Genomic DNA, 18,389 nt, shown 5'->3' with positions numbered 1-18,389 from the left:
AAATGGGTATATTCTATATTGGTGGACATTTATTATGAAACAGCTTTGAAGCTTGTTTCCATTTTTCACACTACCTCAACACTATGGAGAGACTTTATCATCAGGATTAGAGTCTTTTTATTTGGTACAGAAAAGTCGCAGAAGTGTCTCTGTTGTGTAAGTTTTATGTACCTTTTTAAAGAGACTTTGGTACCCACTTTTGGTTTTTCACTTTGCACTGTCACTTTACTTTGTTTTTTGCTTATGCGCTCCAAATTTATCAACTGTGTGATATTATGATAAATATGTTGCAAAGCAAAAATTAATGAGTTAAAAACACATTTCCTAAAGACGCACAATGATCTATGTCCCACAATATAATTACCACAATTCTTTGCCCTTGTTCACACTGATGTTAGATTGTGTCCAGGTTTTGTTGCTTTGTAATGTGTCATTCATTGAATGCTATTGTTTCTGTTTTTCCAGGATACAGACATACAAGATTTTAAGTCAAATGGACCCTCATCTTCTCTTAAAAGCAATAGGGTTTTTCCTACTTGTAATAATTGGGATTCCAGGAAATATGTTTATTATTATACAATTTGCCTTTGTCAAAATTATTGAAAAAAAACTGCTTCCAACCAATATGATATTGACCATGTTGGCAACAGCCAATCTTTTAGTCATCCTTTCTAGGATCATCCTACAATCCTTGAATGCAGTAGGTATAAAGGATTTGCTTGATGATTCTGAATGTAAATTTGTGATTTTTACATACAGAGTAAGCAGGGCTATGTCTATTTGTATTACCAGTCTACTAAGTTGTCACCAGTGCATTCTGATTGCCCCATCAACTAAAGTGTGGACCTACCTGAAACAGAAGGTCTCACAAAATGTCATGGCGATCATCACCGTTTTCTCATTTCTTATGCTTTTAATGTATTCTTACTGTATACATATTACACATGCAAAGAGAAATATGACATCGTCATTCTACACTCTTCACTTGGTGTATTGTGATGTCGACTTCCAAACCTACACATCATATATTATCAATGGAACTTTGTATGCCCTTTGGGATTTTCTTTTTGTCACGCTGATGATGCTTGCAAGCTTTTACATAGTGTACATCTTGCTTCAACATGAGAGAACTGTGAAAGGAATCAGGAGTTCAGACAGAAGTCAAAAAAATTCAGCTGAGTACAAAGCCTCAAGAGCGGTCTTCTTATTAGTTGCCCTCTATGTGATACTATTTGGACTAGATAACTCAATGTGGGCCTATACATTAACATTGTCTAATGTAAGCCCTGACTTAAATGATGTCCGGATATTCTTAGCATCCTCTTATGCAACACTAAGCCCTATAGTCATTTATATAACCAACCCTAAACTTAAACATAGTTGGAAATACACATTTGGGGAGAGGTCTTCTCTCAAAAATGGAGAGAACAATGGACTTGTGTTCTCAATAAGTAAGTAAAAAAAATAAACTATTAACAGAAACTATTTGTTCTGTGAATATGTTCATTGTGAAGTACTATAATCTCTCTTCGTACTATGTATTAACAGAACATACTTTTATACAGAAAGTACAGACTGAGCGGAAAATTCTCCTATTAAATGGTTTTCAATGGAAAGCTTTCTGCTTTGTCCATTGTTAATTTCTCTTCCTACTGCAAGTGGAAATGATGCAGGTTGCACCCAGTGGTCACAGTGATCAAAAATTGTATATAAAAAAGTATCCAGTTTAAGCTGGTTCCTGTGCTGTTCTGCATGTTACAGTGCTATTCTTATAGAGAAGGTTACTATAATACAGGACTTTATAAGACACAGCAAGAGACTGATAACATTCGGCTGCTGTTCAATGGTTTGTGTGGAAGTGTTCCTTTACATGTGACTATAACTAATAAGCTTGTGTACCACTGTGAGTGAATGTAACATTAAGTCTCAAAACACAGGCTGAATTGAGTTCCTTCTTATTGAATTCATGGACAGGCAAGCCCATACATTCAGAGCTCCAAACAACTCCACCAGAACAAACTGAATTCAACTCGTGTGTAGGGCTATTAAAGTGTGTAGGGCTATTAAAGTGCTAACAGCACGCCAACTTAAACAGTATTTTACGTGAGTATAAATATGCAAGAACTCACTTTTTCAGTAAGATTCTTCCTGCTTTATTTTCACGTGCCATGACTGGTGAAAGTTCAGACATTGCTGCTATTTGTTGCTGCTAAATGTAACTTATTGAGTCCTGCGAGACCATCTTTTTACAATATGAAATAAGAAAATAAAGCCAGAAGAATCGTCCTGAAAAAAAGTGAGTTCTTGCATATTTTTACTCACGTAAAATACTGTTTAAGTTGGCGTGCTGTTAGCACTTTAACCCCTTAAGGACACAGGACGTAAATGTACGTCCTGGTGAGGTGGTACTTAACGCACCAGGACGTACATTTACGTCCTAAGCATAACCGCGGGCATCGGAGCGATGCCCGTGTCATGCGCGGCTGATCCCGGCTGCTGATTGCAGCCAGGGACCTGCCGGCAATGGCCGACGCCCGCGATCTCGCGGGCGTCCGCCATTAACCCCTCAGGTGCCAGGATCAATACAGATCCCGGCATCTGCGGCGGTTCGCGATTTAAATGAACGATCGGATCGCCCGCAGCGCTGCTGCGGGGATCCGATCATTCATAACGCCGCACGGAGGTCCCCTCTCCTTCCTCCGTGCGGCTCCCGGCATCTCCTGCTCTGGTCTGTGATCGAGCAGACCAGAGCAGAAGATGACCGAAAACACTGATCTGTTCTATGTCCTATATGTCAGTATTAACAATCATGGTATTGCTATGAATAGTCCCCTATGGGGACTATTCAAGTGTAAAAAAAAATGTAAAAAAATGTAAAAGTAAAAGTAAAAAAAAGTGAAAAATCCCCTCCCCCAATAAAAAAGTAAAACGTCCGTTTTTTCCTATTTTACCCCCAAAAAGCGTAAAAAACATTTTTTATAGACATATTTGGTATCGCCGCATGTGTAAATGTCCGAACTATTAAAATAAAATGTTAATGATCCCGTACGGTGAACAGCGTGAACGAAAAAAAATAAAAAAAGTCCAAAATTCCTACTTTTTTAATACATTTTATTAAAAAAAATTTTATTAAAAATTTATTAAAAGTTTTTTATACGCAAATGTGGTATCAAAAAAAAGTACAGATCATGGCGCAAAAAATGAGCCCCCATACCGCCACTTATACGGAAAAATAAAAAAGTTAGAGGTCATCAAAATAAAGGGATTATAAACGTACTAATTTGGTTAAAAAGTTTGTGATTTTTTTTAAGCGCAACAATAATATAAAAGTATATAATAATGGGTATCATTTTAATTGTATTGACCCTCAGAATAAAGAATACATGTCATTTTTACCATAAATTGTACGGCGTGAAAACAAAACCTTCCAAAATTAGCAAAATTGCGTTTTTCGTTTTAATTTCCCCACAAAAATAGTGTTTTTTGGTTGCGCCATACATTTTATGATATAATGATTGATGTCAGTACAAAGGACAACTGGTCGCCCAAAAAACAAGCCCTCATACTAGTCTGTGGATGAAAATATAAAAGAGTTATGATTTTTAGAAGGCGAGGAGGAAAAAATGAAAACGTAAAAATGTAATTGTCTGAGTCCTTAAGGCCAAAATGGGCTGAGTCCTTAAGGGGTTAATAGCCCTACACACATTTTTAATTCTGAATGTAACATTAAACTTTAAGTGCCTTTCTGTGAGAAGAAACAATTCTTAACATTTCTAATTCAACTGCCTGTGACGTGACATTGGGGCATTGAACTTTGATTTAACCTGCTTATGTTTCTGTGTAACCGCCACTGATCTATTCAAACACATACCTCAGAAGTCACCAGCATTCTGACTTTATGTTACAAAGGAAACTAAAAAGGTGTGCTAGAATGTGATTGCCATGGGCAACTACAACATTTCCATGGTACCAATTTACATGTATGTTCTTCACTGTTGTTTAATAAAAGTTTTACTATTCTTTAATAAAGTTAGATCTATATTTGCAATACACAACGTATTAGTCTATCATATGGGGCATGTTGTTGCAGGCCACAGTGTATCAGTCTATCATATGGATCATGTTATTGCAGACCACAGTGTACCAGTCTATCATATGGGTCACGTTGTTGCAGGCCACAGTGTATCAGTCTATCATATGGATCATGTTATTGCAGGCCACAGTGTACAAGTCTATCATATGGATCATGTTATTGCAGACCACTGTGTACCAGTCTTTCATATAGGTCATGTTTTTGTAGGCCACAGTGTACCAGTCTATCATAAGGATCATGTTATTGCAAACCACAGTGTACCAGTCTATCATATGCGTCATGTTATTGCAGGCCACAGTGTACCAGTCTATCATATGGGTCATGTTATTGCAGGCCACAATGTACCAGTCTATCATATGGCTCATGTTATTGCAGACCACAGAGTACCAGTCTATCATATGGGTCATGTTATTGCAGACCACAGTGTACCAGTCCATCATATGGATCATATTATTGCAGGCCACAGTGTACCAGTCTATCATATGGGTCATGTTATTGCAGGCCACAGTGTACCAGTCTATCATATGGGTCATGTTATTGCAGGCCACAGTGTACCAGTCCATCATATGGATCATATTATTGCAGCCCACAGTGTACCAGTCTATCATATGGGTCATGTTATTGCAGACCACAGTGTACCAGTCCATCATATGGATCATATTATTGCAGGCCACAGTGTACCAGTCTATCATATGGGTCATGTTATTGCAGGCCACAGTGTACCAGTCTATCATATTGGTCATGTTATTGCAGGCCACAGTATACCAGTCTATCATATGGATTATGTTATTGCACACCACAGTGTACTAGTCTATCATATGGGTCATGTTATTGCAGGCCACAGTGTACAAGTCTATCATATGGGCCATGTTTTTGCAGACCACAGTGTACTAGTCTATCATATGGGTCATGTTATTGCAGGCCACAGTGTACCAGTCTATCATATGGATCATGTTATTGCAGACCACAGTGTACCAGTCTATCATATGGATCATATTATTGCAGGCCACAGTGTACCAGTCTATCATATGTGTCATATTATTGCAGGCCACAGTGTACCAGTCTATCATATGGGTCATGTTATTGCAGACCACAGTGTACCAATCTATCATATGGGTCATGTTATTGCAGGCCACAGTGTACCAGTCTATCATATTGGTCATGTTATTGCAGGCCACCGTGTACCAGTCTATCATATGGATCATGTTATTGCACACCACAGTGTACCAATCTATCATATGGGTCATGTTATTGCAGGCCACAGTGTACCAGTCTATCATATTGGTCATGTTATTGCAGGCCACCGTGTACCAGTCTATCATATGGATCATGTTATTGCACACCACAGTGTACTAGTCTATCATATGGGCCATGTTTTTGCAGACCACAGTGTACTAGTCTATCATATGGGTCATGTTATTGCAGGCCACAGTGTACTAGTCTATCATATGGGTCATGTTATTGCAGACCACAGTGTACTAGTCTGTCATATGGGTCATGTTATTACAGACCACAGTGTACTAGTCTTTCATATTGGTCATGTTATTACAGACCACAGTGTACCAGTCCATCATATGGATCATATTATTGCAGGCCACAGTGTACCAGTCTATCATATGTGTCATATTATTGCAGGCCACAGTGTACCAGTCCATCATATGGATCATATTATTGCAGCCCACAGTGTACCAGTCTATCATATGGGTCATGTTATTGCAGACCACAGTGTACCAGTCCATCATATGGATCATATTATTGCAGGCCACAGTGTACCAGTCTATCATATGGGTCATGTTATTGCAGGCCACAGTGTACCAGTCTATCATATTGGTCATGTTATTGCAGGCCACAGTATACCAGTCTATCATATGGATTATGTTATTGCACACCACAGTGTACTAGTCTATCATATGGGTCATGTTATTGCAGGCCACAGTGTACAAGTCTATCATATGGGCCATGTTTTTGCAGACCACAGTGTACTAGTCTATCATATGGGTCATGTTATTGCAGGCCACAGTGTACCAGTCTATCATATGGATCATGTTATTGCAGACCACAGTGTACCAGTCTATCATATGGATCATATTATTGCAGGCCACAGTGTACCAGTCTATCATATGTGTCATATTATTGCAGGCCACAGTGTACCAGTCTATCATATGGGTCATGTTATTGCAGACCACAGTGTACCAATCTATCATATGGGTCATGTTATTGCAGGCCACAGTGTACCAGTCTATCATATTGGTCATGTTATTGCAGGCCACCGTGTACCAGTCTATCATATGGATCATGTTATTGCACACCACAGTGTACCAATCTATCATATGGGTCATGTTATTGCAGGCCACAGTGTACCAGTCTATCATATTGGTCATGTTATTGCAGGCCACCGTGTACCAGTCTATCATATGGATCATGTTATTGCACACCACAGTGTACTAGTCTATCATATGGGCCATGTTTTTGCAGACCACAGTGTACTAGTCTATCATATGGGTCATGTTATTGCAGGCCACAGTGTACTAGTCTATCATATGGGTCATGTTATTGCAGACCACAGTGTACTAGTCTGTCATATGGGTCATGTTATTACAGACCACAGTGTACTAGTCTTTCATATTGGTCATGTTATTACAGACCACAGTGTACCAGTCCATCATATGGATCATATTATTGCAGGCCACAGTGTACCAGTCTATCATATGTGTCATATTATTGCAGGCCACAGTGTACCAGTCTATCATATGGGTCATGTTATTGCAGGCCACAGTGTACCAGTCTATCATATGGGTCATGTTATTGCAGGCCACAGAGTACCAGTCCATCATATGGATCATATTATTGCAGCCCACAGTGTACCAGTCTATCATATGGGTCATGTTATTGCAGACCACAGTGTACCAGTCCATCATATGGATCATATTATTGCAGGCCACAGTGTACCAGTCTATCATATGGGTCATGTTATTGCAGGCCACAGTGTACCAGTCTATCATATGGGTCATGTTATTGCAGGCCACAGTGTACCAGTCTATCATATGGGTCATGTTATTGCAGGCCACAGTGTACCAGTCTATCATATTGGTCATGTTATTGCAGGCCATAGTGTACCAGTCTATCATATTGGTCATGTTATTGCAGGCCACAGTATACCAGTCTATCATATGGATTATGTTATTGCACACCACAGTGTACTAGTCTATCATATGGGTCATGTTATTGCAGGCCACAGTGTACAAGTCTATCATATGGGCCATGTTTTTGCAGACCACAGTGTACTAGTCTATCATATGGGTCATGTTATTGCAGGCCACAGTGTACTAGTCTATCATATGGGTCATGTTATTGCAGACCACAGTGTACTAGTCTATCATATGGGTCATGTTTTTACAGACCACAGTGTACCAATCTATCATATGGGTCATGTTATTACAGACCACAGTGTACTAGTCTATCATATGGATCTTGTTGTTGCAGACCACAGTGTACCAGTCTATCATATGTGTCATATTATTGCAGGCCACAGTGTACCAGTCTATCATATGGATCATGTTATTGCAGACCACAGTATACCAGTCTATCATATGTGTCATATTATTGCAGGCCACAGTGTACCAGTCTATCATATGGGTCATGTTATTGCAGACCACAGTGTACCAATCTATCATATGGGTCATGTTATTGCAGGCCACAGAGTACCAGTCCATCATATGGATCATATTATTGCAGCCCACAGTGTACCAGTCTATCATATAGGTCATGTTATTGCAGACCACAGTGTACCAGTCCATCATATGGATCATATTATTGCAGGCCACAGTGTACCAGTCTATCATATGCGTCATGTTATTGCAGGCCACAGAGTACCAGTCCATCATATGGATTATATTATTGCAGCCCACAGTGTACCAGTCTATCATATGGGTCATGTTATTGCAGGCCACAGTGTACCAGTCTTTCATATGGGTCATGTTATTGTAGGCCACAGTGTACCAGTCTATCATATGGATCATGTTATTGCAGACCACACTGTACCAGTCTACCATATGGATCATGTTATTGCAGACCACAGTGTACCAGTCTATCACATGGATCATGTTATTGCAGGCCACAGTGTACCAGTCTATCATATTGGTCATGTTATTGCAGGCCACGGTGTACCAGTCTATCATATTGGTCATGTTGTTGCAGGCCACAGTGTACCAGTCTATCATATTGGTCATGTTATTGCAGGCCACAGTGTACCAGTCTATCATATGGGTCATGTTATTGCAGGCCACAGTGTACTAGTCTATCATATGGATCATATTATTGCAGGCCACAGTATACCAGTCTATCATATTGGTCATGTTATTGCAGACCACAGTGTACCAGTCTATCATATTGGTCATGTTATTGCAGACCACAGTATACCAGTCTATCATATTGGTCATGTTATTGCAGACCACAGTGTGCTAGTCTATCATATGGATCATATTATTGCAGGCCACAGTATACCAGTCTATCATATGGATCATGTTATTGCAGGCCACAGACTACCAGTCCATCATATGGATCATATTATTGCAGGCCACAGTGTACTAGTCTATCATATGGATCATGTTATTGCAGACCACAGTATACCAGTCTATCATATTGGTCATGTTATTGCAGACCACAGTGTACTAGTCTATCATATGGATCATATTATTGCAGGCCACAGTATACTAGTCTATCATATGGATCATGTTATTGCAGGCCACAGACTACCAGTCCATCATATGGATCATATTATTGCAGGCCACAGTGTACTAGTCTATCATATGGATCATGTTATTGCAGACCACAGTATACCAGTCTATCATATTGGTCATGTTATTGCAGACCACAGTGTACTAGTCTATCATATGGATCATATTATTGCAGGCCGCAGTATACTAGTCTATCATATGGATCATGTTATTGCAGGCCACAGACTACCAGTCCATCATATGGATCATTTTATTGCAGGCCACAGTGTACCAGTCTGTCATATAGGTCATGGTATTGCAAGCCACTGTGTACTAGTGCATCGCCATGTCAACTTGATAAGTTCTTCCCATTTCCCTGACTGTCCCCAAACCTGTGTTCTAATTGACCTATCTACTTGACAACCCAGCTTTCCCTCCACATATGCAAATATTTCCGTCTAAAACACAACAATCCTTGGGCAACTACACATTGAGCAACTAGCATAACCCCGACATTTAATTTTTTCATAATTCAACTCGTGAGTATTTTAACTGAAAAACTACTCTAAATTTCATCAATTGGTGCATTTTATTTGGAGAACACCTAGTTGTATTTCCCAATATATTTTTCCAAGTGTCTTCCCCAATCTCCCCTACCAGACCAACTCAATCTCTTTCTCTTTAAACCTTTCAGGCAAAAATGTAACCAAAACTTTATTCCTGGGTCTTATTTGTGTCCCCGTAACGATATAATCTATTCAGCCGTGATTATTAACCGTGAAGTGTTCCTTATTCCCCATTTCCCTAAATGCCTGAACAGTATCTTAGGTAAAATAATGATCCTGACAAGGGCTACCCTATCAGCAATGGACAGAGGAAGCCTAAGCCATATATCCACCTTTTTAATTGAGTGTCTTACGATTCAATTTAGTTAATTGCTCCACTTTCAGGCCAATCGATACTCCTAGGCATTCAAGCGTTTCTCCTTCTCCTAGAACTTTTACGCCCTTTGTGCCGAAATTTGGCTTCCACCAAATGGCTATATAGCAGATTTTTCCCAGTTTACCTGAAGCCTGAAGTGTCCACCAAACTTCTCCACTAACTCCACAACAGTGGGCAAATGATATAGTGGATCCTGCAAAATAGCAGTAAATCATGGTCTTATAGGATAATTTTGTTGTTATCCCCCTTCAAACCAAAACTCCTTATTTCCTTCTCTCTCCTTAAAGCAATCACAAGTGGCTATATATATATATATATATATATATATATATATATATATATATATAGTACAAACAACAAAGGAGACAAGGGGCACCCATGTTTTGTGCCTCGTGACAACAAAAAAACCTCTGACAATTCCCTGTTAATTATTACTCTAGCTACAGGGTTATAATATAATCTCTTCACCCAGCCCAAAAGCTTAGAACTAAAAATTCTAGATTCTAGAACTAGAAATTCTACGAATATGAGTCACAGTAAGTCCCACTCCACCCTGACAAATACCTTCATGGCACCCAGAGACAGGATGCAGTGGGAAGTCCCCAGGCCCACCCAAAGGTTAGAGAACAGCCTATCCAAATTATCTTGTAGCTGTCTTCCTGGTACGAACCCTGTCTGATCCGGCTCTACCAGATTATTCCCTATCCAGGCCAGTCTTTTAGCTAAAACTTTTGCCAGGATTTTCATGTCGTGTTTAATAATGAAATTCGGTGGTCTGATTCAATTTTTAAGGGATTTTTATTTTTAGGAATTATTGCTATATTAGCTTCGGACATAGTAACAGGATTCATCAAAAACTTCAGTTAAAGGGGTTATCCAGGAATAGGAAAGAGAGCTACTTTATTTAAAAAACAGCTCCATGTCTGTCTCCAGGTTGGGTGTGGTTCTGCAGCTCAGTTCCATTGAAGTGAATAGAGCCAAGTTGTAAAATCACACCCAACCTGGGGACAGATATGGAGCTGTTTTTAAAAGAAGGTAGCTCTGTTTTACTATTCCTGCATAACCCCTTTAAATGCAGCGTTAATACCTCTGCAAACTCCCTATACACCTCAAAAATTAGACCTGGGCACAGATGACCCTTTTAAAGGAAAACAACTTCTTTTACCTCTTCCACTGAAATACCCTTGTCCCACTCAACCCTTTCTACCTCTGTTAGTTTAGGGAGGTTACAGCTTTTTAGAAATACCCTGGCGTCATACTCTGAGACCAACCTCTCTGACAGATACAACCCTTTAAAAAATGTTACCACTAGAAATGAGGGATTTTTTGAAAATTTTGATGTGGCTGATTCGCAGAATATTCCCCCCAAAATTAGTTTTGGTCCGTATTTATTTGCGGTGAATCGCTATTAAAAACAGCTATTTCTAGCCTACAGGGAGTTTCAATAGGGGAGTAGAACACTTTGCCTTTCTGTAACATGCATAGGGTGTGTGCTAGGGTAGGGAAATAATACTGTTATTCAGTATGACATGCAGATCAGAGGCTTCGCTATTAGAATCACTGTCGCAGAGCTGCACAACGAAAGAGCCTGGAGGTGGCATCAGTATGAGGAGACTATATAGCTGCTGAATGACACAGCATGGAGGTGGCAGCAGCATGAGGAGACCATATAGTGCCTGAATGACACAGCCTGGAGGTAGAGACAGCATGAGGAGATCATATAGTGGCTGAATGACACACTGTGGAGGTGGCGGCAGCATGAGGAGAACAAATAGTGGCTGAATGACACAGCCTGGAGGTTGTGGCAGCAAGAGGAGACCATATAGTGGCTGAATGACACAGCCTGGAGATGGCAGCAGCATGAGGAGACCATATGGTGGCAGTATGAGACAGTTTAAAGCTGGCATCAGCATGAGGAAAACATGGGGTGGCAGAATGAGACAGCCTGGAGCTGGCATCAGCATGAGGAGAACATATGGTGGCAGAATGAGACAACCTGGAAGTGGCAGCAGCAGCATCAGGAGTCCTGAAAGTGACCCGAAGACAGAAAGGAGTCGGTGGGTGGCAATACCAGTACCCAGTGACGAAGGTGAGTGAAAAAAGTAGAACTTGGCATCACATGTGTGGCATCAGAATTGTAGCTGAGGCAGGTAGGCAGAAGAAAATGGTCTCTTTTGTAAAGGTGTTAGTGTGCACAAGTTAGTATTCAGGATATGCATTACGTAAAACTTAACTTTTCACCCTAAAACGGGCAGCCCCACACAGGAAACACTCTATATTTCCACCTAAATACACTGGGAAATGGCAGTATTTGTAGGGGGAAATAGGGAGAGGTTCCTGTGTAGGGCAGCCCTTTTTAGGGCGAGTAACACTTGCCAAGAAGGGAATTAATAATGCTAGAGTAGGGCCTTACAGGGGAAGTTTATAACTCCGGTTATAATGGACCATATGTTGTTCCCTTCCACCTTTTAGAGGTATTTGCATCACATCAATACTTGGTGGTATAGGTGGCACATGGTGTTTTTTGCACACCTTTCCTTTTGTTTGATTTAAAAACAATTGGGTACATATATTAAGTTTTATGTAATGCATATCCTCAATACTTACTTGTGGTCTGATACGGAGGAATGTCTGTAACTGGGGAGCAGCACCACCTTTAATATGTTTAGCTCTATCCATATTTGTGAAGTGTTGGTGTGGCACCATGGTTAATCTACTCTAATGCATCAGGCATTGGTGAGTGGAAATCCTGGCTGATCCATGCCTGATTCATCTTCACAAAGGTCAGTCTCACCATGGGGTTACTATGGCCCCCGCCGCACTAAATAAGCGCTCTGATGCCACACTACTGGCCGGGTAGTACAGCTTTTCCAGGGCAAACTCTGCTAGTTGCAGCCACAAATCAAGTTTGGCTGCCCAGAAATCCAGCGGATTTTCAAGGTGTGTTGGCATGGTCATGTCAAGGTATGCCACCACCTGCTGGTTCAGGTCCTGCTCCAGGTCTACCTGCTGCAGATGAGGTGCTTCCCTATGCGGGTGAAGGAAGCTACTCATCAGTGACTGTAGACTCATGCTCTTGCTGATGGAACTGGTACTGCTTCTGCCACCCCACCCCTCCCTAGCAGCCATGGCAGTGGAAGGTGAGCGCAGAGGGCCCCCTAAGTCAGACCTGTGAGAGGATGGATGATGGCACAGATAGGCATTGGCCAACTGACTATGTAGGATGTCTCTGTAGTAAGTCAGTTTGTCCTCCCTCTCAGTGGATGTGGAAAGGGCCCCCAATTTGTGCAGGTAGCAAGGGCCCAATAAGGTGGAGAGCAAGAAGTCATCCTGCTGCTGAATGGTGACAATTTGGCGGTCACTATGCAAGCAAGTGAGCATGCATCGTGCAATTTGTGCAAGTGACTCGGAGGAACTCTGAGCCTCCATCTCCACCGCATACTGCCACAGTGTGTTTGGGTCCACTGTCTCGCCTTCATCATAACCCTCTAGCTCCTCTAGCTGCTCCTCCTCTCCTGTCAGATGACTAGAAAAACCACCCATCTCGTAAAACCTAAACTGTGCCCCTCCCCCTCCTCCTTCAGTTCAGCCGCCAAAAGGCCCATGTGGCCGTGAGATGTAGGAGCCACGTCTCCAGTGCCCTGACCAGCCATTGTTTCCAACACTTGTTGTAGTAGATGAAGTAGTGGAATGACATTGTTCATCCCGTAATCGTGGCGACTTGTTCATCCCGTAATCATGTGGCTTCCTCAAAGGGCCTGAGCAAATGGCAGGTTTCACGTATGAGCTGCCACTGGTTCACATTGAAGTTACACAGGCGAGTCACCCTATCCGCTTGGCTCATCAAGAAATCGGTGATGGCTTTTCCCTGTTCATATAGTCGGTCCAACATATAGAGGGGGGAATTCCAACGTGTGCAAACGTTGCAAATCAGACTATGTTGGTTATACCCTTTTGACGCTGCAGCTCAAGTTGGGTGTGCTTTGCGGTGTACAAGTGACTGAAGTGCATGCAAAGTTTCCTTCCAATTGTTAGGATGTCTTGCAGATGGGGGGAACACTTCAGGAACTGCTTAACAACCAGATTGAACACGTGTACCATGCAGGGCGCATGTCTCAGGCTTCCTTGTCGCAGCTCAGACAAGAAGTTCTTCCTGTTGACAGTCACCATGGTTCCCATTTCCAGTTTTCGTGGAGTAAGTCATGATTCAATTTCTTTATGAATGACTTTTAGCAGTTCCTCCCCTGTGTTACTCTGTTTGCCAAGGCAAACCATGTGAATAACAGCGTGACACCGCTGTGCCCTGTACACATGGTATGCTGGAGGGGCACTGAGACCCACGGCCTAAAAGCATGGAGACGGAAGCTGCGTGACCTGTCCAAGGTGCTGTTGTGGCTGTGCAGGAACCACATTCACCCAGTGGACTGTAAAGGACATGTATTGTCCCTGACCATAGTTACAGAATCACACGTCAGCCCTGACGTGCACTTTGGTACACACCTACAGGCTGAAGGACTGGCCCACTTTCTGTTCCACAAAATTGTGCAGGGCCGGTACTGCCTTCTTCACAAAGAAATGATGGTTTGGGACTCTCCACCTCGGCTCGGCACAAGCCATAAGTTCTCTGAAAGGTGCAGAGTCCACTACTTGAAAAGGGAGGGACTGCAGCACCAGCAACTTAGACCAGAGCATATTCAGCTTCTGTGCTGGTGCTGTTGGATGAGTGGGCGCATACTGTTGTCTCTTGGACATGGCTTCACCGATGGATTGCTGGCGGAATTACTGACTCGAAGTGAGAGGAGCAGGAGCATCTGGGGTGACAGAAGATGGGTATGTCATGCAGCTCCCTTTGGCTGAGGTGGTGGAGCTTTGGCTGGCTGAAACAGGGAGCAGCCTGCCACTGGGTGATGCAGCAGACTGGACCACCACATCGGAGCCTTGTTTCTCCCAGGCTGCTTTATGGTGACGCAGGGCCATGGTGCCAACATTGGGACCCTGGTCACGCTTCACCTTCTGCCGACCCTTTTTGAATGTGGCCAGGTTAACATCCTCCGGATGCTTGATGAAAAACTGCCGCACCGCCGAGTAGCTGATTCTCCCACCAACAGTCCGCACTGATTGATTGCTACTGCCGCCGACTCCCTGTTCCACTACCTCCTGGGTAGGTAGGCTGCCGCGAAGCAAGTGGTCTACCCCAGGCACGTTTGGCTCCAGATTTTCCACTTCTTCCACCATGCTGACAGCCAACCATGCTACTACCTTGTTAGCTCAGCTGCTGCCTCACGGGCAACGTGCCACCCTCCTCTCCTGATGATGATGAAGCCTGTTCTGCACCCGGCTCCAAAATATGATAGGCTTTATCATCATCATCTTCGTTGTGTCTGCACGTCACTGATGTCCTCCTCAGGTTCCTCAACAGTGTCTGCTTCAGGAGCCTGAATGCTCACAACAGCACCTCCCACGTCACCCTCCTCATCACTACTTGCCCGGAGAAAGCGGCAGATATCTCCTCTACTTCTTGGTTGGGCAGTAGCTGCTGACTATCCTCTAGTAGATCATCCTCACTAAATAGTGAAGCTGAACCCACAGCATAAGATACTTCTGTGGGGGAGGGAACAGCATAGGACAGAGGCAATGGGAAGGGCCCTGGCAAACTGTCAGGGTTCCGCAGATTTTGCTGTGAATTTTTCTTCTTTTTTTTTTTCTTTTCTTTTTTTTTTTTTAAATGTCCCACCTCAGCCTTCGCGCCTATGACTCACGGCACCGCAAGGGGGAAGGGAAGCCTGCATGCGCACTGCACACACATCGTCCCACAGTGTCCCCAGGCATCCCCCAGCGTCCCACTTGCGGCGCAGTGAGACAAAAACAGTGCCCTGCTACAACTAAAAGATGTAGTGGAACTGCAAGCAGCGCCGGATTCCCGTGCTAGCTTGCCTAGGGTACTGTACCCTTTCCACGCCTCTGTTACCCCTTCTCAACCCTGTCCAAACCTCCCCCCCTCACCCATGCCCCCCCCCGTCACTCATGTTCCTCCTCTTGTCATCCGTGTCCACCTTGTCCACCTCCCTGTCACCCATGTCCACCCCACCATCACCCATGTCCACACTCGAGTGATCCATGTCCGCCTTGTCCACCCCCCTTTCCATCCCTGTCACCCCAGTCCACCCCCAGTCACCCATGCCCATCCTCCCCCGTCACTCATGTCCACCCTCTTGTCATCCACGTCCGCCTTGTCCACCTCCCTGTCCCCCATGTTCGCCCCCCCCCATCCACCCCCCTTTTCTCCCCTCTGTCACCCTTGTCCACCCCTCTGACCCCCTGTCTCCCATGTCCACCCTCCTGTTATCCATGTCCACCCCTCCTATCCAGCCATATGTCACCCCTGTCCTTCCCTGTCACCCATGTTCACCCTCCATTGTCCACCCCTCTGACCACATCCTTTTCACCAATGTCCACCCCCTATTCACCCCTCGGTCTCTTTGTCACCCGTGTCCACCCTTCTGTTACCACCACCTTGTCACCCCCTATGTCCCCCTGTCACCCATGTTCACTCTTCTACACCCATCTGTCACCCATGTACACCCCCGACACCCCTGTCACCCATGTACACTCTTCTACACCCCTCTGTCATCCATTTACACCCATCTGTCACCCATATACACTTCTCTACACCCCTATGTCACCCATGTACACCCATCTATCAACCATGTACACTCCTCTAAACCCCTCTGTCACCCATGTACACGCCTGTCACCCATGTACACTCCTCTACACCTATTTGTCACCCATGTACACCCCTGTCACCCATGTACACTCCTCTACACCCCTCTTCACCCATGTACACCCATCTATCACCCATATACACTCCTCTACACTCCTCTGTCACCCATGTACACCCATCTCTCACCCATTGTCGTGGAAATATTAAGTTGTCACATTGCCTTCTTATGGTGCTATATGGCGTAGATTCATGTGTTGTCGACTGGCCACCATAGCTGCAGATGTGGGGGGTTTGTTGATGGAACATGGAGGTGTGTCACATCTTCTGTAGGCTAAATCACTTGTAACCTAATGCTGACTGTATGTATGGACATGGCTCTGTACTGCATGTGGGAGTGGCTTTGTAAACCCTCCCTTTTGTTAGGCATAAATAAACTGGACACTGAGCTCCCCCAGGGATTTTCTCTCTATGCTGGAGGAGGAATCAGTTGTAGGACCACTGACTCAGTCTGTATTTTTCCAACTATTGCAAATTCGCTATCGCGAGCAGACACCACTGACGCTGAATCTTTTTACAAGTCTGGATTTTCTACAACACCATGTACACTCCTCTACACCCCTCTGTCACCCATGTACATTCCTCTACACCCCTCTGTCACCCATGTACACTACTCTATACTCCTGTCACCCATGTACACCCCTGTCACCCATGTACACTCCTCTACACCCCTCTGTCACCCATGTACACCCCTCTGTCACCCCTCTGTTACCCATGTACACTCCTCTACACCCCTCTCTCACCCATGTATACCCATCTATCACCCATTTACACTCCTCTACCCCCCTCTGTCACCCATGTACACCCCTCTGTCACCCATGTACACTCCTCTACACCCCTCTGTCACCCATGTACACTCCTCTACACCCCTCTGTCACTCATGTACACTCCTCTACACCACTCTGTCACCCATGTACACCCACTTGTCACCCATGTACACTCCTCTACATCCCTCTGTCACCCATGTACACTCCTCTACAGCCTTCTGTCACCCATGTACACTCCTCTACACCCATTTCACTTAAGTACACTCCTCTACACCCCTCTGTCACCCATGTACACTCCTCTACACCCCTGTCACCCATGTACACCCCTGTTACCCATGTACACTCCTCTACACCCCTCTGTCACCCATGTACACCCCTCTGTCACCCATGTACACTAATCTACACCCATCTGTCACCCATGTACACTCCTCTACACCTGAAGAGGCCTTAAATATCCTCCCAGTGCTGCAGGGTTAACTCTTCCCAAACCAGGGAGAATTAGCACAGAAACTGTTCAGACACAAAAACAATGACCCTGATTTACTAAGAGTGAACTGTAGGTTTTGTTGTGTTTTTTACTGGTACGACCTTTTTTTTTTCCATGGTATTTACTAATTTACTCTGCTTTCGGAAACTTTATGCGTGCTTTAAAGTGTAGGATTTTCTTCCCAGAAAATTCATATGATTTTCAGAGTGGTTTTCTGAAAAGACGAGTGATTTTGGATGAAATGGAGGGAACACACCTCTTTTCCCGAAAACCACACCCATTTTGTAGGGATTTTTTTTATACTCTGAGTGTTTCTGATGCTGTGGTTTTATTTCTGTCGCACATTTAGAATTTACACTGAATTTATAAGCACAACCCGACAAAAAGAATGGAATTGGAATGCTGTTAGTAAATGAGGGCCAATGTCTGAACAGGACCTAAAGCAGAAAATTACAAAAACACAGAAATGGACATTACACCTTCCTAATGTTCTGGTGTGGCATGGATTTCTATTGATCAGCCAATGGCCGGCATATATCTTTGCAGTTAATCAAATATTGTCTTTTGTTTATTCCTGTCACCTAGACCTCTAATATTCCATATAAGA

General features: G+C 43.5%; 1 protein-coding gene across 1 annotated transcript; it reads left to right on the top strand.

Moving 5' to 3' along the window:
* The first annotated feature begins 493 nt into the window (after positions 1 to 493).
* On the top strand, positions 494 to 1,459 carry LOC130357461 (olfactory receptor class A-like protein 1). Its single transcript, XM_056560156.1, has one exon. It carries the CDS (start codon positions 494 to 496, stop codon positions 1,457 to 1,459), a length of 966 nt encoding a protein of 321 aa, XP_056416131.1.
* The last annotated feature ends 16,930 nt before the right edge of the window (positions 1,460 to 18,389 follow it).

Source organism: Hyla sarda, chromosome 2, assembly GCF_029499605.1.
Source record: "Hyla sarda isolate aHylSar1 chromosome 2, aHylSar1.hap1, whole genome shotgun sequence".
In the NCBI taxonomy this organism is placed as follows: Eukaryota; Metazoa; Chordata; class Amphibia; order Anura; family Hylidae; genus Hyla; species Hyla sarda.
Note: the sequence above shows the minus strand (reverse complement) of the source record. Positions and strands in the feature narration are given on the sequence as shown.

What these genes read in the sequence shown, in the direction of transcription:
- LOC130357461 (XM_056560156.1), top strand. Translation starts at nt 494, where the DNA reads ATGGACCCTCATCTTCTCTTAAAAGCAATAGGGTTTTTCCTACTTGTA.